Raw genomic sequence first — 22,725 nt, 5'->3', positions numbered from 1 at the left:
GTTACAGAACACGGGTGTTATTACCTGACCGGGTAGCGCGTTAGGGTATCTGCCAGTGACACTCGTGGAAAAAATGCCGTTGTGCACCACAGCAGTGGATCAGATCTTTTAGATCCTTAGGTGGCAGCGCCGTTTGAAATGTAACTGTAATTTAGCCCCACGATCGGTCACTGTAACCATCCAGTCTGTGCACCAAACGCCACCTCATCATGTGAAAATAAATCGGGTAAGCAGCGACTTGGATCCAAGCCGTGTGGATGTTGAGAATATCGGATGATAAGTGGTTGGAATATCTCATCCAAAGTATTAAGATGACACAATTGATGCAGCACTTGGACCACCGCCGCCGCCGTTCCAATCCAAGTTGAACTTTTCTTCCTCTGCAAAATGGATTCGTTGAAAGATGTAAAGCTGAGTCTGGATGACTCGACTGGTGTTGCCATCATCCGTCTTGATCGTCCAGCCAAACGGAACGCCTTCTCGCAGAACACGATTCACGAGCTGGTCTCGGCTTTGAGTCACCTTGATGCTTTGGACTCTGTACGAGCTGTCATTTTAGCAGGCAACCCGGACGGACCATTCTGCGGTAAGAGATACTTCTTTGAGTGACACAATTTCGGCCAAACTAACAAGTTGTGGCTTATTAGCGGGCATGGACATCAACGAGCTATCACAACTCGACACCTTGGCTGCTCACGAACGTTCGTTTCTCAAAGATTTGACGGATGCGTTTGCACAATTCACAAAGCCCATCATAGCCGCGGTCATCGGACTTGCTGTGAGTGTACCTATCACCATTGCTCACGAGTAATTATAGCTGACAGAATCACAGCTTGGTGGAGGGTTCGAATTGGCATTAGCTGTATGTTGTTACGTCCCCATTCTTTTCGTTTTGTGTACTGACTTGCACACAGGCAGACATCATCTATGCTGCAGACGATGCACTATTTGGTCTCCCCGAAGTCAAAATTGGCACTATCCCTGGCGCTGGGGGTACACAAAGATTGGCCAGAGCGTTGGGCAAGCATAAGGTGCGTAAGCCGCGCTCGACGTGTTTCACAGTGACATTAGATTGGCTAACGCAGGGTGACTTATAGGCTATGGAATTGATCTTGACTGGCGATTCCATCTCAGCTTCGGAGCTCGCCCAGTACGGACTTGTCAACAAAGTCTTTCCTCGTCAGGAAGTGGAGAGTGAAAGTATTAAACTCGCTCAGAGACTTGCGACTAAATCAGCCCCCGTGCTCAAGTTCGGCAAGAAAGCTGTTCTCACCGGTAAGCATTCACTGTGAAGCCCCCTTGTCATGTTTGTGTCTGACTGTGTCATTAGCCGAGAACACACATCTTGAAGCCGGCATGTCGTTGGAAAAGTCATTGTATTATTCGACCTTTGACTTGGGAGATTTCCGTGAAGGACAAGCCGCGTTCTTGGAGAAGAGATCTCCACGTTTCAATCTTGGATAAGCGAATGGTGGTTTCTCGGGGAGTTATTGCAGCCTAGACTAGCAGTTTTTTATCATCGATTGCAAATCTCTACAGCTCGTGGCCAACAAATTTCTCTCAGCAGCAGACACGCTTCTCCAAAAACTCAAATCCCTCTTGTACCGCTTCACGGCCTTGCGGGCATCTCTTTTCCCAGCACTTGCCAATGTCAAAGAGGTGTTTTGCTCCACCGTCGATAATTCTCAGCTCAGCATCAACACCTTTCTCGCTCAGAGCCTCGTACATCCTCTCGGCTTGCTGCCAGGGTATCAAGTCATCGTCACGCGGGTGGATGATAAAGGTTGGCGTGTGGTACAGGTTCTGCTGAACCTTGGCCAAAGGAGACACGGCCAAGACCTCCTCTCGGGTAACTTGTCGGTGTCCATCGAGTGCGGCAACACCATGGAGAAGAACGTCAAGTGTCTTCCATTGATGGTTCATATACAAGGCCAACTTGGAGCGGGGATCCTGGGTCGACATCCACCCACCCGCCGCCTGAGCCGATGCTGGTGGATTGTATGCCGTGATGGGCCGCCGATCAAAGGCCATGGAGTCCCAGTCAGCTTCAACCGGGAAAACCTTCTCTGATCCCTCGGGAATGTTTGGTTGTGTCCAAAAGGGATCCCCGTAATCGGAAGGCGAGTAAAAGGCAAGAACACCTTCGGGAGGCCTAATGTCGAAGTCTGCCGACTTCCACGCAAAGCTCATTGCCAGGAGGCCACCTGTACTCCACCCAACCGCAACAACATTTTCACCATCCAGGTGAATGTCCTTTCTAGCCAGAGGGAGAGATGGGAGCGTCTTTCTTACCCATGCGAGGGCAGCGGCTGCATCGCTCATGGGACCTTGTTCCAAAGTCGTTTCTGGGCAGAGGCGATAGTCAATGCTGATTGGGATAGATCCTTTGGAGAGCAGCAAGTCAGTTTGCTTGGGCCGAATGTCAGCTCGCGAAAGCATAATGTGCCCTCCACCATGTATCATCAAGGCTATCGCTTTTGTCAGTGATGTGAACTCGACATTGATGAAAAAGAATGGGACTCACCTATTGGGCGCGGTGTTGTTGACGAGACAGTATCAGACGGCGGGTAATGTATATCAGCCATCAAGTCGACGCCGTCAATGCTTTTAAAGCACATCGTTTCCATTTTCGTTTCTTCTGGACTCGGCTGGCTTTGTGGCAGTGCACGGGCAGTGATGACTCTCAAAATCTCACCCTCCTTTGTTCCATCATCGCTCCAGTTCACGGAAGCAAAGCCCGCCTGCTTGAGACGCCTTTCCCAGATGAGCTTATCAGCCAAGGCATGCTTTCGACCATCGTTGAATCTCCACCAGCCCTCCAGAAGTCCAAACACAAGATCAAACCAAAACAGATTTCTCGTCAGCTCCACCAAGCACAACAACCAACCCTCAACAGGATCCAGCAGCTTTCGGATATTAACAGTGGAAATCACAAAGTCTTTGGTAGCATGGATACAGTTGGTGGACAGAATGACGTCGTAATGCTCATTGTGCTTGGTGTCGGCAGACTCAATGTCGAGGGTGGTGAAACGCATCTCAATCTTGAGTCTTTCTGGTCGGGCATTGGACGCAGCCAAGGAAGTGAACTTTCTCTTGGCTGCCGCAACAAGGGAGGGCGATAAATTAGTCAAGGTGTACTTGATTGTCATGTCAGGCCTCTCCATCTGGCTCAATGCTTGCAAAAGAGGGCGTGTTGTTCCACCTGTTCCAGCACCAATTTCCAAGATGGGGTTAGTCTTTCGAGTGCTTGTCTGCACAAGAGAAGAAATGTCATCAACCAGGACCAACGTCCCGGTTCTGAACATGGGGGCGTTCAAATAGACATCTTCGAGCAGAGCCCGTGCCGCTGCAGACCCAAAAAGGATGTCGATTGGATCAGCTGCGCCAGTCAAACAGGCTGAAAGCCTGGAGCCTGTGGCGTGCAAAAGCTTTGTTTCGGATGCATGCTGTGGGTACTGTGAGAGCATGACAGCGTGGAGGTCAACGGCAGAACTTTTGTTGAGGGGTATGCTTGTACGGCGATAGTTGTTTTGACCATCACGCACAATGAGCTTCGAATCCTCCAAGATCCTGTATAATTGTTCCCCAACCATCTTGTGCCTGGGCTCGAATCGAGTGATGAATGGAATGGTTGATCCTGAAGCCAGGACACTCAAGTCACAGCCCAAGTCTGCAAATGCCGCCACTACATACTGCGTGACAAGCCGGGACTGGATGGGGTAGACGTCATTGCAGAATCCCGAAAATCGGGTGTCGCGAGCATGCTGAGTGTAAGTAATGGTATTTCCGACATCAGTCAGCTTGTCCATATCAGCATGGTCAGACTCTGAACTGCTTGTTCCATCATCGTCCGTAAAGTCTGCAGGGCACGATGAATCGTGCGAATCTGTCCCAGAGTCAGAAAGTCCTGAACTAATTGCCGGCTCTGAGTTGACTGTGTTGAAACTGTCGTATCTGAGAACTTTGGGTGCTGATTGGGGAGATGCCGATGCGGTAGAGTCTGCTTGCACGAGGCGAACAAGATCGTCTACATTGGCGCATGCCAACAGATCAGCCTATGAGACTTTGACTCCAAATAAGCTTTTAATCTCGGCCAAAACGTCGCTAGCCAGGAGCGAGTCGATGCCAAGTTCTACCAGAGTGCTCTTGGATGTGATCTCATCAGCAGGCATCTCAATGATGCTGCTGAGCATTTGGCTGACACCATGTGGCTCTGTAGATGGTTGACTTGGGGTGATCTATACAGGAGGGGTTAGAGTTGGAAGAAATTGGCAGAAGCTCTGCAAGACTTACCTTGACCATGTGCTTGTCCTCTTGTTGAGGTGTTGGAGTGGTGGGTGGGAGCGTTGCTTGTATATGCTGAATAGGCTGGATGGGACGAGGTGTGTGGACGACCGAGTGTGGTGTGTCATTGAGTCGTGAAAGAATTCGTTCCAATAACTTCAGGGAGACGCTCTTAAAAGTAGCGCCCATTATGGTAATAGCCAACGCATTGGTCTATGCGTCACACACTATAATATCGTTAGGCATTTCGCCTTCCGATACCGCGTCGTACCTAGTATAAACGTTCCAACCTGTGGAAGACTGCGCGTATGTTGGAGACAAGAGAATCTCCTCAATGGCAGTACACATAAACACCTGTCCAACGTCCTTGGGCCGAAGACAGTTGACGTGAATGCCGGCTACCTGGAGAAAGCTGTCCAGAGTCAAAGGGTCGCAAACCCCCTTGTCAAGACCAGGGGATGGTGAGGGAACACTCACAACACCAACCGCCTCGTGTCCATGGGCTGTCAGGGACTTGACCGCTTGGTAGTAGGTTGCGTAGTCTACGACGCTAGAAAACAGCTGGTAGAGCATGGGACCAGCCACTTTGCTAGAGGACCCCAGAGTGTCAAGCCGATCAAGACGAGACCTCTGAAACATTTTTGCCATGGTTGCGAGCTGAGCATCTGTCTCGGAGGAGGACAATGCAATTCGGCCCTTTGCATGTTCTGTGGAAGCGTTTTGGGCGTTGAGGCTGGAAATGCTGAATGACCATGACTTGGCGGCAGTATTATCCTGGGTCAAAAACACCATGGTTTTTGTCTGGCTGATTCCAAGGGGTGATGACATGGTCAAAGCCTCAAAATGGGGCATGATCAAGTCGTCGGAGGGCGTGTCTGCAGCCAGTCGGAGGCATCTCGCAACTACTTCAAGGTACATCGATGCGGGACACAAGGCGTGCCCAGCAACAGCGTGACCCTTTGTTGCGAGCTGAAAAAGCGCAGTCTCGGTGTTGACCTCGAATATGTGTTTTCTAGATACCTGGTCGACTTCAAGAAGCGTGATGACATCGGCAGAAGGAGCCTTTGCCTGTTGGTGCTCGAGCTCCAGTCCCATAGGTTTGTAGTCGATCCAGCGTTGCGTCAAGTCAAACTGATAAGGGGGAACAGGGACAAAGGCGTGCTTATTGGATTTTAGGAAAGGCCAATACTGCACATTTCCTGCCGACTGCCAGATTTTGGATGTCAAGGAGCAGAGATTAGCCATTGCATTGTCGTCGCCCAGGTTGGCAGACAGAAAGATGTCTGGCGATCTGCGTCCTGAAACAATCCGCCTGATCATGGGAATTACTGGGGAAGAGGAGCCCCCCTCAAGCCAGGTAGCCCCTTGAGAATAGGAAGAAGCGATGCGGTTGATAGCGAGTCTTTGAGAGGCCGTTGCGAGCTCTTCAAGAATTGGTTCCGTCATATATGAGTGGTAGGCATGTGTGCTTGCCAGTTTCAGACACTTGATCTGTTGCTGCGGACAGAGGTGCCCGCCTGGATGATGGCTTCCTGATCCCCAGAGAGGACATAACTGGACACACCATTGTAGCAGGCGATTTCTACTCTCTTGCCGGTTTGCTGCAGACTTTTGTTGACTCTCTTCATGATATCCTTGGCTTGAGACTCGAGACACTCGACAGAAAGCATAGACCCAGTCTCGCCGTGTTCACGAGGCAACCTGGCGCGGCTGGCAACAAATCGGAAGCCATCCTGCAGTGACAACGAGCCTGCCACAACCAAAGCAGATATTTGCCCAAAGCTGTGGCCGACAAGAGTGACGTTTGATGCATCAAGTCCCGCATCGATCCAAGAAGGCGCTGTGGACACGTGCAGGGCGAGTAGTTGACAGTGCTGGCGGTGATGTCATCTGAAGTCGATGGCGACAGGATATCGGGGAGAATTGGGGGAAGGGAAAGAGCAACACAAGCATTATTGCAGTCGTTCTAGAAAAGGTCGGTTAGTATTCTAGCTCGAGCTGCAGAGGAACATCGACTTACCAGGTGTTTGCGCAGCACAGGACTTGCATCGTAAACACGTCGAGAAATGGAGACACCTCGCCCAGTCTGCCCGCCGAATGCAAGGACCACTGGAAGTGAGTCGGCGGCCACTGTTGCCCTATCAAGCTGTGCAAGTATGTCCTCGTGGATTTGCGCAGTGATGGCGATCCTGTGAGCAAACTAAGGATTTTGGGTCTTGATGCTGTAGACAACATTTTCGAATGCAGCGCCGAGTGGTCTCCAAGCCTTGAGCTGAGTGATCATAGCTTGAACATGACTGGGAGATTTTCCAGACAAAAGAATTGGAAAAGGAGTAGGAGTCGAAGCCAGAGCTGATATAGCTGGTCGCTTGTGTTCCCGCACGAGAATGGCGGCGTTGCTTCCTGCGGCGCCATAGTTGTTGATCAGGGCAACTCTAGAATGGGTCGGGTTCCAGGGATGAGAAACCTTGGGGACAATTATCATGTCCCTAGGGCCGGTCTTGATACGAGGATTGAGACTGTTGAATCCAGCCTGGGGAGGGATGGTCTTGTAGTGCATCATGAGGACAGTCTTGATGAGGCCCGCGACCCCCGAGGCCGCTTCGCAGTGACCAATGCTGTCCTTTACCGAACCGACAAAGAGCTCATCCTTTCGAAAGGGTCCAGAAAGAGCCATTCTGATGCTCTCATACTCTTTGGGGTCACCGACCTGAGTGCCTGTGAACCTGTTAGTCATTTGATCCCAATGCAAGAGAGTTGTCTCACCTGTTCCGTGCGCTTCAACATAGGACACTTCTCCAGGGCTGACTCGGGCCATATCTAAAACCTTCCTGTAAAGAGAGCTCTGGGAGGATGATTTGGGGACCGTGATGGGACTGCAGTTGGAGTTTTGGTTGATTGCTGAAGCTTAAATGACAACCAAGACATTGTCGCCGTCCGCGATTGCTTTGGACAGGGGCTTCAAAACAAGAACCCCCGCGCCTTCACCTCGACAATAGCCAGCGGCAGAGGCATCAAAAGCGTGGCTCGATCCATTGGGACTCAAAAAGGACCCCGCAGCCAGAGCCTGGTGTAGCTCTGGGCTGGTAATGACATTCACTCCACCCGCCAGGGCGAGTTCACACTCACCAGCCAAAAGAGCCTAGTCACCAATGTTAGTGAACAACAAAGTAGTAAAAGAGTAGATACGTACCTGCGAAGCTGTATGGATCGCCACCGCGCTTGACGGGCAGGCCGTATCAACCGTGATCGCCGGCCCATTCCAACCAAAGAAATGGCCGATGCGGCCACTGATGAAGCTCCTCAACAAGCCCACAGCACTGAAAAAGGTGGCTTGGTGACCAGCAAGGTTATGATGGTACTCTACCTCGCCCACGCCCATGTACACCCCAACCTCAGAGGTTTGTGCTCCGGCTCTGGCCTGGTGGTAGCCAGCGGTCGCTAATGCCTCATAGGCAACCTGAAGCACCAATCTCTGCTGGGGATCCATGCTCTTGGCTTCTCGTCCTGAAACTCCAAAGAAGCGGTGATCGAATCCCTTAACAATGTCTTCACGAAGGAAGTTTCCGTGATATTTTGCTTCGGGGCAGCGCGATGTGATGCTAGGGTGAGATGCATCAAACCGGGATCCTGGAAGAGGCCCGAATCCAGTCTTGCCCGCAGACATCAGGAGGTTCCAGAATTCTGATAGAGAATCCGTACCAGGGAAGCGAGCAGACATGCCAATAATGGTAATCTCGTCTTTTGGTCCGAGAGAACGCATGGTGGGCGATGTAGGATGAACAAGAGAACGGGGCACGAGACCACTAGTGTGTGACCCGATGGGGATGAACATGAAGTTGCCAACGTTCTCGATGGTTTTGCGCAACGTCTGGATCCAATGTTGCTCGTTTGCACAGGATGAGATCAATGGCAATCTCGTGCAGTGGTGCCGAGTCGGATGTTGGTGTCGGCGGTGGACCTGAGTGGTGATTGCAGTTCTGAAGCGGCGGGAAGTCGGAGTTCTGGGTCAAAACAGATCCTTTTGAGGGTCTGGGCTCTCTCTTCATGCTTTGTGTGGTGGTAGAAACCGGAGAGGCCAATGTCGGTCTATGAAAAGGTTGCTATCTGCAGCTGTGCTTCCAGCCAATGTCGTTTGCTATTGGGGACAGTGACGGTAAAGACATTTTCATCCAGAAAACAAGAGATGTAGCCCTGTTCAGTGTGAGTGTTTTTCAGTGAGGGTATGATAGGGGCACTTACACCTGAGATTTGGTCCAACAATGTCTCCAACAATGATCTGTCAGCTTGTGTCTTGAGTCGAACACAAATAGCCGATGCTTGGTCCGAAAGGATCCGGTTGTCAGCATCAACTGTTGTGCCGATACAAGCAGCAAGGCGTAGGGCAGCAGCGATATTCCGCTTGAAGGCACCAAAGTTGTTGGATGCTGAGAGGGAGGCCGCAGAAAGCCATCCAACGCAGAAGCCTTGAACCTGTTGAGGGGATTTCAACAGAGGCTCGTCAGGATGAAGACGAGAAAACTGAACGGCGAGATCTATCGCCTGAGACACGACTGTCAATGGGGCCAGCAAGGTGTTGTGTCGCCATCTATCATTGTCAAGGAGAAGCTGACCGCCCTGAGCAAAGTTAGCCAGCTCATGAAAGCTTCGTCCAGGGTGGAAGTCGAGGCCGAGTTGTCCGAGTATGGATGAAAGAGAAGGCAGAGTGAGGAGGGCTTGTCTGATGAAGCCGAGATCAGGCTCCTCCATAAAGCTTTTGCTGTAGCTTTTGCAAGGTCTCTCGTGTCCAGTTGGTCACCTAAGGACCGAGCAGAAAGATTTGGTGTTCTTCCCTGCGGCTAGTCTTGTGTCAGTCTAGCTGATAGCTACCTCGTCGTAATGTGGGCACAAGGGTCAAACTGTGTCGCATCAAATAGTCTCGTCCCCCATATTCCCTCGACTAGCGCTGCGCGGTAGCCTAAATCCATCCTTGAATGCCGATTAAAACCAGGAGCCTCATATAGTTGGTCCTCTGGAGTGCCTCGAGCTTTACCTGACGCAACCGGGTAAGCGAATATTCTCGCCGTATGTCACCCTGAGGGATTTGTTGCATGATGCTTAAGACAGAGATGTGCGCAGGCGGAACACGTTTCGTAAGTCGGAGAATAGGCACCTAAGGTAACGGCGCTGTATCGTGTTTTGTGGAAATGATTGGTGAAAGGGTTTAGGCTTCTCTAGCTCATGCCTGCTCGGAGATGGAAGAGCAGGCCATGCTCAGTAGAGATCGGGGCCAACCTGGCGCACGCGGACTGTGGGCATTTCATGTTACATGGACGCCCTCGTAAGGTCAGGTGATTTTGGACGATCAATTTAGAATGCTGCAGGCTCTAACATTCTGATTCACACAATCGGCAGTTGACGCTGAAGTCGAATTTCGTGATGAAGAGCTATATTCCCATGCCTTCCACCCTTGTCTTTTGTGCGGGGTAATCGGAGCAGACAGACGCATTCGAGGCCAAAATCGGAAATATTCGTGTGTCGTGTGTCGTGCGTTGGGTGGTGCGAAATATGAATGAGCCAGAGACAGTGTTGGAAGAAAAGGACGCTGCGTTGTCTATAAATGGTGGGTTCCATCTTCTTCCCCCTTGAATTTTCGACATCAACGCCTCCACCTCACTATTCACGCGGCTTTCCTGAACCTACATTGAATGCAACATGTGCCAATTAATTAGAAAAAGGTACATCTGCGAACATGTCTCTGGAGGCTCATTCTGGGTACCTACCAATGCGACTGATTGTAGGTATGCCGTCACAGCTGCTGCCTTTGATATGAACGGTCAACTGCAGCGCTGCATCGGGGGCAACCGCACGACAACTACTCGATATGAAGTTGGCCATTGCGACAACAGCAGCTGCCGCACGAAGGCATTCAAAAAGCGTGGTTGGAATTGCCACGAGTGCAACTCCGAAGTTTCCGCTGGTCTCGACACTTGTGCCTGTACGCACAAGGGTTGTTACAGATGTTCAATCAAAAACTAAGCGTGGTGAGTTGCATCTGTGCTGGCCTTGTAACACCAATGTGACTAAATATTGCATGCAGGCAGCCTTGTTTGGTAACTATAGTGGGGTGGAGGCGGTTAAGGCGGTGAATAATGGCTGGCAAATAGCTATATATTTAGGTTCCCCAAGTGCCGTTATAGTTTTCCTCTCTCAACAGTAGTATTGTTCTTCTACCCAATCTACAAGACCCACGACGTACCATCGCGATGCAGAATTTCTACACTGAGTCTACTACCTGGGATTTGAAATTCAATTTGGACAGCGATATTACGCTTTACGTACGGCATAGAGGCGCCGCCTTCCGCATCTGCTACCATGCACATATCCTCGCTGCCTCACCTTCTGCCTTGAAACAGCATCACGAGTCATGCCGAATCCTATATAAGGATGATGCGGATGAAGAATGTTGCAAAGTGTCGGACCGTCTCAGAAAACCATTTGAGGACCTTATGACCGAGATAGCCCCAACTCCATTAACGGGGTCAACGGAGTATCTGCATAGCTATCTCTATCCACCATGGTTCATTCTCGAGGCAAGGGTGGCTAAGAGCGGCTATATTCAGCCACATTTCAAGGCGGCCCTCTCACGACAGGAGTTCGGACGTCCGGGCGAATATATAGACAACGACTTCCTTCAACCGCACTTATCTCCGCTGCTTGACTCGAAGCTTAACAAGTACTCGTCTTATCATGTACAAGTCCTGGCTCGGACATCGCAGCTAGTTCCATCTAGGGTCCTTGTCGACGGTACTGTCTACTTCTTCAAGCCTTGGATATCAGGTCGAATGCATGGATATTACGAACTACAATCATATAGGAAGATCCTAGCGGATACCGAGGCAAGCCCGTCCTTTCTCGCTGGCGTACGCATCTGTCGCCTTCACGGTTTGGTTATCGATAATGATGATGATGTCCTCCAGCACTATCCTCTCGATAGCGACGAGAAGGATTATCCCGGAACACGTTTAGTCGGACTACTTCTTACTTACATCGAGAATCGGGGTACTCTGGAAGATTTGGCGCCTTGGTCGGACTGCACAAATGAAGATCGACTTCGCTGGTCTAAGCAAATACACCACTCGGTCGAATGTTTGCATGGCGCAGGCGTGGCTTGGGGTGACGCTAAGCCCGATAATGTCTTGGTTGATATGGAGGGCGATGCCTGGCTTATTGATTTCGGTGGTAGTTATACCCCGGGCTGGGTTGACGAGGATAAGCAGGAAGCTGTGGAGGGAGACCGGCAGGGTGTGCAAAGGATTGATGATTGGCTCACCAGATGGTCCCGCCAGCCGGTTACTCGTATCAAGCGGAGTGGTGAAGAGGGTGGGGAAGGAGGAGTGTGATGGTTATGGAGAGTGGTGTCATGGTGAAGGAGAGGGAGGGGAAGGGGCTGTGGTAAGGGTGAGGGTGAGGGTCAGGGGTGATTTGATGGAGACGAGAGGAGGCAGGGAAGGAGTGTTGAGGGGGGTAAGGAGATGAGATTGTGAATATCTAAGTGTGTCGATCAAGTGGAGAACTTTATAACAGGGTTGAACTCTGGTGCAATGCAGTGTAGAATTCTCTGAGCCTCTCTTCCCCAACCTTCATCCAGTCAAACTCGCCATCATCAACCTCGTCAGCATCTTTCAACACCTGTGGAAGAAGATTCTGTAGATAGTCGTAATCCGGTTGATTCTCAAGATCCAAGCCACGGATATACCGAAGACACTTAGCAAACTCCTCCGGGAAGCCGGCACATAAATCGTCAATCGTTGTCTGTTGCTTCTTCTCCCCTATTCGCGTGTGCTTCCTCTTGTTCGTAGACGCCCTCGTCCCTTGCAACGGCAAACCGCCCCTCAGTAAATATAGCCACACATGGCATAGAGCCTCGAGATCGTCTCGCCGCGATTGCTCCCCTCTTCTAGACCTGTTGACAAGGGCCATTGAATGCACCACCCACTCGTATGTTTATATTCACGTAAGGTCTTCCTTGAACCGTCTGAGCACGGCACTCGATTCTCCCTACGGTGAGCTGATCCACGGACTGGAACCAGAGCTGGGACACTGTTAACGGCGTACCGGCAAGAAATAAAATATGCATCGTGCAGTTTGGTCAGACCAAGCCCTATACAATGTATCGCGCAAGGCTCGGATGAGGCTACCCAGAGGCACCAAATGCATCTAAATGCACCCAAGTGCACCCAAATGCACCCAAATGCACCCAAATGTACCAAATGCACCCAAATGCACTAAGCACTACTGTGGACCAGATGCACTGGGGACCTTGAACCTTGGGACCGCAGCAAGCACTGAGGAATCTATATTCGCAATCTTAGTAGCATTCAGTCAAGGACTGTGACCTTCAAACGGGCGAAGGCGATGATGTATTCTAGTTCCATATACCCATGTCTCCATCCAACGCACCAGTTCCTGGCCGGCTCAGTTACTTCCACCCGGGTTGCACAGAGTGCATTCGCGGCCTTCGGGAGTTTTTCCGCCGTTGCACATGTAGCGGCATAGCTTCCCCCTCATCAGGTCAAAGCGGAAGCTCATGATGCTTTCAAGGAGAGAGGGCTGTGCTACATAGGCGGGTGTCCATTGGTCTAGAAGCTGCCACGATCGAGAAATATGGCCCTGTTCGGCGGCACTTTGTGCTTGGACAAGCAAGAACTCCCCAAGCAGAGCGTTACCCTTTGGTTCTGACTCCGCGTTGAAGGTAATTGGTGGTTTGCCGTTCAACAAACGGAGAGCTGCTTGGCGGAGTTGGACAGCTTGATCCAACCGTTCCACCACTTCCAATGCAGGTGCCTTCCCGAGCGCAATAGCCACCATAGCCTCAATATATAATTGGAATCCAATCTGGTAGTCCTGCGGTGCCCGCACTTTGACGAGGTTGACATGGCCGACAAGCATATCGCCAGTGGGCGACGTTGGTCGATATCCATCAAATCCGGTCCTGAGTGGCACAGATGATTGGTTGGATTAGTGCGGCCTGCGAGCGAGTCACTGTCACGCAGGTATGTTCATTCAGAAGCCTGTTGAGGATATATTCGTGGTGTTGTGGTTGTTTTGTGTGTTTTTCTCATCATTTCACTGCAGCCGAATTAATAAATTTCCCACCCTACAGCTTCTCAAGCTCCGATTGTAAGCGCTTTAACCTATGGTACTATATATACGTGGCTGTTAGTATTTTCAATAAAAGCCTTCGTCAATAAGGCTTTTCGACAAGACTGCGAGGCAAGTGATGCAGTCCAGCACGAATTCCAGTCTTCGAAGCAGCAATTTTTTTTTGTAAAGCTCGCTTTTTTATTGGGATTAGGAAGCGAGGGTTTTTGGGGGGGGGGGGTATAGCGTTAGCACCCCACTTCCAGCGTGGCTCCACATTCGAGGACCTTATCTTATTAAGCGCCCCACCAACTTGCACCACTAAGCTCTGCAAGCTCTGGCTTGGCGGAGCCTTTCTTTTCTGTAGTCCTTTGCCTCAGAGAACCTGCCAGCCGTAACAGGCGTGGCAGGACTACTGCTTAACCTCGCGCTTGACTTCCGCATATCTACATAAACCAGACCCCATCTCCTCTCCCCCTCGACGCGACTACCACATTTACCCCGCATATATTAACTCGATATCTACGCTCTGTGCAAGATTAAGGTACTTCTCCTCATCTGATGAGACTGACACGTCAAGGCTTCGCTGATGGCTGACAGACATATGTTGCTGCGGGCCGGTGCTTGCTACTCCTCTACATTGACAGAGATGATTGGCAAACGCTGTACTGTCATCCGTGCCTGCCGGCCGACGATGTGGGCGAGCCGACTAACGACTGAACCGACCGGCTATCCCTTACCGCAGTAGCTTAACTAGTTAGCTTCTGCCTGTCCAGCTTTCAGTCCGAAGCTCTCGAGGGACAATCTCTCGAAACAGCACTGTCTATAGCTAAGTGTGACGAACCCCTATCCAGAACCTCTGAAAGGGATACTGGTTGAAGGCACTTCTGAACAATCCTAGTTCGGTACAGCTAAACAGTGTACAACAATGACTTATCTTAATCACAATAGTCTAATACTAACGATTGTAACTTGTATTGCATACTGCGGAACTGTCTATCTACACCAGCCAGTTCCTCCGTATATATAGACCCGTGGACCGTGGACCGTTATCTTGCATACGGTCCTCGGTCCGCTCCGTATTGGCCGATACTGGACCGTGGACCGTAAGCCCCGCCGCGGTCCCCGGTCCCTATCTTATTGGTCCGTCTGATTTTCTAGACCGTGAGTCCCGCCCGATGGCGCGGTTCAGTCTTGATTGGTCCTCGTGGCCCTACTATCTTCCAGAACCGTAATATAATACTCCTTCTCTAGGCCGAAGCCCTTGTGGCTTAGTTTTCTTCTAACGTTAACGATATCGTAAGTCTTTCCTTTTTTTTTTACTTTACCGCTTATTATATTTAACCGCGTATAGAAACGTTATTATAAAACTAAATAATCCTTCGCCCTTTTCTCTCGAATTTACCGTTATAGTATTACCGTAATACTATATTTTACTTATTTTACTTCCGGAACCCCTTATATTATAGCTCCCGAGTCTTTACGGTACGCCGAATATATACGCCGTAAAATTCTATATAACGGGTCTAATATTAGTTCCGCTTGTAAATATATTTTCCTTTTCTTTTTATATTATAATTAACTGTTCGATAGTAATCCGAATAATAGAAAAGCAAGATAGGTTCGAGCGTAAAGAGTAAAGGCTTAAAAATTAGCTTTTATAACTAACTGCTTAGCTTATCCGGGTAAAATAAATATACTGCTCCCTCCGTACTCGCGAGAAGCGTCTTTTCGCGTGGGGTATTTAGGAAGAAGATACCTAAGTAGTATAGTCTGCCGCTACGGTACCTCTTACTTCTTTACTAGGTACTTCTGCGCGGCCAGACGCTATTTAAAATACTATTCCGTAATCTCTTTACGTCCCGGACCTTTCTTTAGGCCTTAATTAGCTTTCCGATTTTTTTTTCGACTTTAACCTAATCGGTCCTTCCTTTCTTATTACGTTAAATACTATTAATAGTACGCTTTTTATTTCTTAAAGTACTTAAAGCGCGTAATATTATTTAAATTTAGTTTCCTTTATACTTTTTAACTTTATAGTATAGTATATAGTATATCGACTATTACGTTAAAAGCGTAAGTTTCATTTTTACCGAAGTTCTTTAGCTCTATCTTATAGCTATTTAATTATAAACCGGGGCTAAATCTTTTCACTTATTTAAATTTCGGTCGGTCCGGATATCGTTAGTAAAATTCTTTTTATTTATTTAAATAGTTAAAATATATTTATAATTCCTATAAATTATTTATAATTAAATATTTTAATTAATTAATTAAATATTTTAATTAACCTTTATTAAACTATAAATTTAGTATTTTTTTTTATATCGTACTTCTTTTATTTATTTTCCGTTATTACTTATATATTAACTTTACTTATATATAGTATAGGTTTTAAAAGGGAAATATAAAAGGTATATAACCGTAAACGTATTATATTAGGTAGCTCTAATTCGAATACCGTTTTCGATATTTTCCTTTTAACTTTAAATAGTTTTATTCTTTTATAATTTAGCTTTTTACTAAATCTTTTAATATATAAATTATATATAGAAAGGAATATTATATTTCTTTCTTTAAGGTAAAGTCCTTTAAACCTTTTAATATTATAGTATTTCCGTATCCTTTCCTTTATAAACTTTAATTCTTATTTAAGCTTATTATAAAATATATTGAAATGGTGAGAAAACACACAAACCAACCACAACACCACAAATATACCCTCAACAGGGTGTATGAATGAGCGCACCTCCGTGACAGTAGCTCGCTCGCAGGCCGCACTCCACGTAGGACAAAGAAAAGACTCTATGGGCTCGCAGACCACATAATAAGCACCTGATCGGCCTGATCAGAGGGCCAGAATTGCCTGCACGCGTGCAAGGCACAAAAATATGAAGAAATAAAAGTCGATGATCTCTCTAAAACAGAATGTCCGAAGCAGACCGCTTATATACATGACCCCTGAACCTCCGAATCCTCCGAGAGCCCCACTTCCTTACTCAAACCCTCAGGCCTGTGGCCGCACCCCAAACCAAACCTCCCTTCGCATTTGACCACTACAAACCAGTGGGCAAATGCGTACACAAGAAAAAAACATCCCTTCCAAGCGAAAAGAAAACATTATTTAGCAAAAAGAAGAGAAAACAATTTAATCCTGCCACTCCTCATCCATTCTCCCTTGATCAGAGAGAGAGCACCCTCACTTCTCGGATCTCAGAGCATACCTCCGTCCCTGTCGAGCCATCATAACCGGCGACCTGACGATCTCCTCCCTTCGTCTCTGAGGAACTCCAGGAGCCCACTCCCATCCCATGAAACAAGGTGTGTGATCAGGCGAAAAGTGTGTTGTTGGCGACCCTGAGTGGTCATAAGTAGGGGGCCGGGCAATTACTGGCCCAGAGAGAAGCGGCGAGTCCATCGTCACAGGAGTACGGAGCCCAAAAGGAGTTGCCACCCTGCTTGGTCGTTGAGAGTCGCTTGACACGCTATATGGTCCAAACTCTTCGTGATCAGAGGGAAGACCCACGACACACTCATCTCCCTCAGCAGTGGTAACCAGAGCCAACGGAGAACCAAGGAGTGAAGCAAACCGGGGAAGTGGTGGGGATTTGAATGGCGATGAGAGGGTGCTTGGTAGGTGGAATCCTTCCGCATCCATCAAGTCCTCCAAGCCCCTCCTCCTCCATTTCTTATCACGCACCCTCTGATCAGGCTCACACCCCAAAGACCTCTTCACATAAGCCATCCACAACCTCATCATCTTCTTCCCTGCAACGCCCATGGTCTTGCAGTCTCTGTAGCAACGATCACCTCTCCAAGCCTTCACTACCGTCAAATCCTCCTCTTCACTGTACGAAGCACCTCCCTGAAAGTAGGTACGGCAATGCTCCAAGACCCAAAGACCACATTCCCACGCCCCGCCCTGTTCACCGCAGGCTGGCCTCCTTACTTTCACGTCAAGGTTGCATTGGAAAGCATGACGGATGTAAGATACCAAACAAGAAATGGCGTCCGCTTGATACCCCTTCCAATCCTTCGACGAGTCCATATAAACCAAAATGCCAGTAGCAACGTCGTAGATGCCCACTGCCCAGTGGCTTCCGGTATTGACATGAATGGGGAGGACCCAGTATCGTCGGTCAAAGGCGTTGTGGTTGTCGTTAGGCAGGAAAAAGCGCATCGACGACTTCATCATAACAGGGTTCAAAGGTTCTCCAGGGATCCATACACAACGCTCGAGGATTCCCTGAAGAGAGTACCGAAGAGCGCAGGTAAGGACCGAACTAGTGAGCCACTGCTTGGCCTCTAATTGACCTTGAAGGTCATACATTGCGCAAGTGAGGGAGGCCACATGGATACCGTAGATGTGAGTCCGATCAGGGGGTGTCGTTATTCTCAAGCCAGGAAAAAGATACTTGATAGTGTCAATCGAAAATTGCTCCACGAAAGTAGTGTTGATCCAGTCAGGCCGTCTTCCCACAATATGATCTCCTGGGTCGGCAACCAGGTCAAGGCCGAAGCGAACAGGCCAGAGAGTGTCATCGCCTTGAGGAAGGAAGATACCGCGCGGGGGGCCAGAGCCATAGACCTTATCGATACCTTGAAGGCGCGCTTTCCGCATAATCTCCTTGACGAGATCATTGGGAGGGCCGAATTCCTTGCTAGCGGTAAATTCTTCCCACGACATATCGTGAATGGACTTCGGAAAAAGCGTTGATGACATTGTTCTGTGAGAAATTGAGAGAGAGCAGCGTGTAGTGCGATCTGTGATCAGAGGGTTGTCGAGAGGGAAGAAAAGCTGGCGTTCCTTTTCCTGCCTTAGGCCACGTAAATGGTGAGTCTTTGTTCTTCGCTGTCTGCCTGGCTTGCAAGGCACGATCATCCGATATTTGCGTAAGCCGTCTGAGAAGGAAAGAGCACCCTGTTGAGTCTCCCTCCTGTTAAGGCCTGTAGGACAGGTTGCACAGTCCTATCCTCTGGTTATAAATACCCGTGCTAGTTCTCCTCACTCCCACTCACTCCTCATCTTTTCCAATACTTATTGACTGCTTCCTCACAATGGCCTCTTCTTTCGGGGAACCTGCTGCTCCGTCTGATCAGGTGGTCGACGATCTCACTACTCAAGTGTCCACAACCTCTTTTACCAAGAAACTTCCTAGTCAGGTCGAGGGAGTCCTCGACCTTGCAGCGTACGACTGGTCCGAGGTTGCCATTGACTCTACTCAGGAGCCTTTGCTTGCTACCCTCACTCATCGTCCCACTGACCTCACCCGCGCTCCCAACAATCAAGGCGTTGCCTATAAGAGGCACGTCTGGGTCCGACGTCCTACTTGCATTCACGACTCCATCATGCCCAAAGGAGCTAATGCTTATCACGATATCTCTCTCCCCCATCAGGCTGCTCTTTGGTACCTCAAGATTTCCCCTCTAGATCCCAGCCACGTGGCGGCTCCCCTCTACCTTGAGTGGTTCCTCCCTGATCTGACGAAGAAGGGGGGTAAGAAAGAGTGGCAGATGTTTTTCAAGGACATTGGTGCGGACAGGACTGTCACTGATCACATCTCCAAGGTGTTATCGAGCAGTTCAGTTAGGCGGGTTTTTGTCGAACGGTCCAACGGGTGGTTCTTCGGGCGTTGGCTCTTCGAAATCGTCAAGCGGGCTCATCGCTCCAAAGGCTTATTTGTCCAGGCCACCGGGTTGCTGTAAGTGCTGCCCTTCTGATCAGGCTTTGGCCGACACTAATATGCGGGATTCAGTCATGCCAATCCTTGCGATGAGTGCGATCAGAGCTATCGTCGGTCTTTCGTGACGTTTCCCGATGGGACCAAGACCAAGGTGATGTGGCCATACTTTGGCTGCGTGGGAAGAAAAGACTTCGATTGGAAATGTGGGAATTGCTGGCATAAGGGTATCCATTGCTCATGGTCCAGTGTTGATGAGGACAGCTATTACTTCGAGGATCTCGGCAGTGGTGGATTGTCGAAATTGGATCGTGGTGCAGTGAGCCTGATTCCTGGTGGTGAGAAAGTTGATTGGGACCAGGAGTGGGAAGAACAGCGGGTTGAGTACAAAGCGCTTAGGAAACAGCAGCTGGATAAGAAGAAGGAGAGAAAAGAAAAGGAATAATCTTCCTCTACCTCTGATCAGAGGGAGGAGCATAAAGAGAAAAGGAGATAGGAAAAAAGAAATGACAAGAAAAGAAAAAATAAAAACCAGAAAAATGTAATACAATAATCTTTACCCCAAACAGTCACCTCCCTTAGTGTCTTTCCTCCCTTTTGAGAACAGACAGCTCCAACAGCTCTGTTCTCACAACATAAGCTTCAGTACCCTCTTAAAGAATAGCAACTGTAACGTCCTCGTCATCGTCTCCCCCTGATCACCCAAGAAGTCCTCTGGTCTACCCTTCTTCAAGACCACCTCTATGCTTTTGCCCTTCTCAAATCTCCTCTGCATCTCAGCATTCTTCCGTTCCATCTCAGTCTTCCCCCTGGTCATCATCCTCCCTGGTGTTTCTTCCACTATCTCTTCTTCTTCATCCTCATCTTCCACCATATCCACACCTTCCTTCACCCTATTCCCAGGCACCTGCTCAACTCTCCCTAGTCCTGGCTGCATGTCCATATCCTCTTCATCTACATACACGTCTTCCAACCTAAAAAACTTCTTTACCCTGTTTGGCGTATAAGAAGTTCGCAACGGCACCCCATCCAACGTTTCCAGGAAGTAGCAAGTGTTGCCTGGTTCAACCTTTCTCACTCTGAAAGGGCCGTCCCAGCGGTACTGTAACTTCCTTACCACACTCATATCCAACTTTCTATCCATTTTATACACCAACACCAAGTCCCCCCTTCTGATCATGCTGCTCTCAGGCCTGATGCTGCGAATCCCTTTCCTGTTCTTTCTCGCCGCAGCTTTCTGTCTTGCCATGCCAACCCTCTCAGCTACCAGAGTCAAATTCATCTCCTGTGATTTCAACAGTCTCGCCCTTGCCTCTATTAAATCCATAGCCGCTCTCTCCTTCCAGTCTCTCCCTGATCTGTCGGAGCCAATCTTTTCCCACTGGACGACTCTCCATGACGGTACGTCCTTTTCGATCGGCGTAATGGGGTTAAACCCATGTGCTAGATAGAAAGCACTGTACCCATGAATACCTCGTGTCGTGGTCCTATCAGCAAACAACACATAAGGGAGCCACTGCTTCCAATTCTTCCCCGTCCCGTCCGTCATTTTTGCCAGCATTGATGCAATTGGGATGTGACCAGACTCTGTCACTCCATTTGCTCTTGCGTTGTAAGGTGAGACCACTACCCGGAGAACTCCCAACCTCTCCAAAATCTCCGCAGCTTCCTTCCTAAATTCCGATCCGCCGTCCACTACCACGATCAGAGGGTGACCCCATCTGAGGATGATATCGTGCAAGATAAAGTTCTCTACCCCAGAAGCCTTGCCTGAGTTCAAGACCTTCGCTTCTGGATACCCAGTCAAGTCATCCCTCGCCTCCAGAAGGTAGGCTTTTTCTCCGGAAGCCGTTGGTAAGAATTGAACGTCTAAATGCCACTTCGCAAATGGGGTAGCCAAAGGTTCAGTGTATAAGTGCCAGTCCTCCCAACGCTTCGGGCTCCATTGTTGACATTGCCTACATGTCTTGATCCAAGCCTCGACGTCAGCGTACATACCCTTCCAGTAGTAGTTTTCTACTACTCGGGCGTAGGTAGCTTCTCGTCCTTTGTGGCCCATCTCGTTGTGACACGCATTGAAGACTCTTTCTCGCTCGATCAGAGGGTCAACAATTCTTCTGGGGGGAAAGCCTCCTTTGTTTGGCTTAAGGAACAAAACTCCGTCTTCGAGAATCATTTTCAGGGCGTCATTCTTGATGGTCTGAACGTCAAACCTCGTCCTAGCCCTTGGCTCCGCACCAGTCGCGAGGAACTCGGCGATAGCATGGGAGTAAGGAGACCACAGTCCGTTCAAGTAGGGGCCTTGCCCAATAATTTCCTTTTTCTTCTTCCTGATGTTCACCCGCCAGACACTCACTTCCTGGATGTCGTTCTTCCAGATCCTTGCGTCAACCTCATCATCAATGTCTGGTTCCAACTCCTTCTCCCTCAGATCAGAGGGGCCAGGTGGCTTTCTCGATAGTGCGTCTGCCACAAGGTTCTTGCTCCCAGGGATATGAACAATAGTGAAGTCGAAGAGTCTAATCCATCCCAGCCATCTCATCATTAAGGCGCCGGGAACGTCACTAGCCGCCCCTGGACTTGGTGGACCACCACTTGAGCATCCGTTTCCACCGTAAAGTGCACCCCGAAAAGATACCTTCTAAATCTCCTCAAAGCATACAACAGTCCTCTCAACTCTCTCTTGGTGGCATCATACCTCTGTTCAGCCGGGCTCCAAATACCACTCTCAAACCGACAAGGGTGCCGTTTTCCATCAGGTCCTACTTGTTCAATCACCGCTCCCCACCCGGTCAAGCTTGCATCAAAAATAACAAAAATTCTACCGAAACGGTCATTATCAAACGTCAGAGAAGCCAGACACGGTGCTTCTGTGATCAGAAAGGCAAGCCACTCCATCGCACCCTGTTGAGCTTCCGTCCATTCCCATCTCGTGTCCTTCCTCATCAAGAAATACAGTGGGACTGCGATCAGATTGAAGAGCGGTACCCATAGTCGATAGTAGCCGGTGATCCCCAGGAAGGCGCGAACATCCTTCAGATTGTGGCAAGTTCGCCATTCCCTTATCTTCGCTATCTTTGTCTGATCAGGGAGGCGTCCGTCCGGTGTACAGGAATAGCCAAGGATAACAGTTTCTCGTCTGCACCAAAGGGATTTCACGGCTGCAATGGTGGCTCCTGCAAGCTCACAGTTAAGCAAGACTGCGTCGATATTCTTCAAGTGCTCCAGGACCCACTTCCTAACTCCTGGCCTCTCTTCTTCACCATTGTAGTCCCACCTTGGCCCTTTCACTGCGATATCGTCCAGGTATGGCCGACACACCTGTGGGATAAGATCTTGAAAGACTCTGGTCACGGCTCTTTGGAATTGGGCCACCTTGATCAGAAAGAGGGCGAGGGGTCCCAGTATCTTCATGGCGAGCATGGTCCGCAGTTGGGGAGAGGACGAATGGCGATGATTCCGGGAACTTAGCTACTGGGCTGACCGTTTCTACCACGGAACGAGCCGTAGGAGCTTGGTACACTTGGCCATTGCTGGGAAGGCTAGCTGAGGCGATAGGCGGGATATTATCGGACATGTCGATAGTCAATGATTGCTGTTGCGTTTGCGTTGGTGGTATGGCTTCTTCCTTGTATGT

At 49.4% G+C, this 22,725-nt stretch overlaps 4 protein-coding genes across 4 annotated transcripts; 2 read left to right on the top strand and 2 right to left on the bottom strand.

Moving 5' to 3' along the window:
- The first annotated feature begins 154 nt into the window (after nt 1–154).
- QC763_600075 (uncharacterized protein) lies at nt 155–1,553 on the top strand. Its single transcript, XM_062913865.1, has 6 exons — nt 155–586; nt 648–778; nt 833–862; nt 915–1,031; nt 1,098–1,275; nt 1,331–1,553. Exons 1-6 carry the CDS (start codon nt 388–390, stop codon nt 1,462–1,464), a joined length of 789 nt encoding a protein of 262 aa, XP_062763122.1. The 5' UTR covers nt 155–387; the 3' UTR covers nt 1,465–1,553.
- A 7-nt stretch (nt 1,554–1,560) lies between these two features.
- QC763_600080 (uncharacterized protein) lies at nt 1,561–2,322 on the bottom strand (the record flags this gene model as incomplete). Its single annotated transcript, XM_062913866.1, has 1 exon — nt 1,561–2,322. One exon carries the CDS (start codon nt 2,320–2,322, stop codon nt 1,561–1,563), a length of 762 nt encoding a protein of 253 aa, XP_062763121.1.
- Nucleotides 2,323–10,529: 8,207 nt separating this feature from the next.
- QC763_0095630 (uncharacterized protein) lies at nt 10,530–11,666 on the top strand (the record flags this gene model as incomplete). Its single annotated transcript, XM_062906309.1, has 1 exon — nt 10,530–11,666. One exon carries the CDS (start codon nt 10,530–10,532, stop codon nt 11,664–11,666), a length of 1,137 nt encoding a protein of 378 aa, XP_062763120.1.
- A 1,075-nt stretch (nt 11,667–12,741) lies between these two features.
- QC763_0095620 (uncharacterized protein) lies at nt 12,742–13,134 on the bottom strand (the record flags this gene model as incomplete). The annotated part of the gene is made up of 1 exon (XM_062906308.1): nt 12,742–13,134. The coding sequence occupies one exon, from the start codon at nt 13,132–13,134 to the stop codon at nt 12,742–12,744; it is 393 nt and encodes a 130-aa protein (XP_062763119.1).
- Between the last annotated feature and the right edge of the window lie 9,591 nt (nt 13,135–22,725).

This window comes from Podospora pseudopauciseta, chromosome 6 (assembly GCF_035222475.1).
Source record: "Podospora pseudopauciseta strain CBS 411.78 chromosome 6, whole genome shotgun sequence".
Taxonomy (NCBI): domain Eukaryota; kingdom Fungi; phylum Ascomycota; class Sordariomycetes; order Sordariales; family Podosporaceae; genus Podospora; species Podospora pseudopauciseta.
Note: the sequence above shows the minus strand (reverse complement) of the source record. Positions and strands in the feature narration are given on the sequence as shown.

Coding starts and splice junctions, on each gene's coding strand:
- QC763_600075 (XM_062913865.1), top strand. CDS start 388: ATGGATTCGTTGAAAGATGTAAAGCTGAGTCTGGATGACTCGACTGGT. Junction 587..647: donor CCCGGACGGACCATTCTGCG/GTAAGAGATACT, acceptor GTGGCTTATTAG/CGGGCATGGACATCAACGAG. Junction 1,032..1,097: donor GAGCGTTGGGCAAGCATAAG/GTGCGTAAGCCG, acceptor GGTGACTTATAG/GCTATGGAATTGATCTTGAC.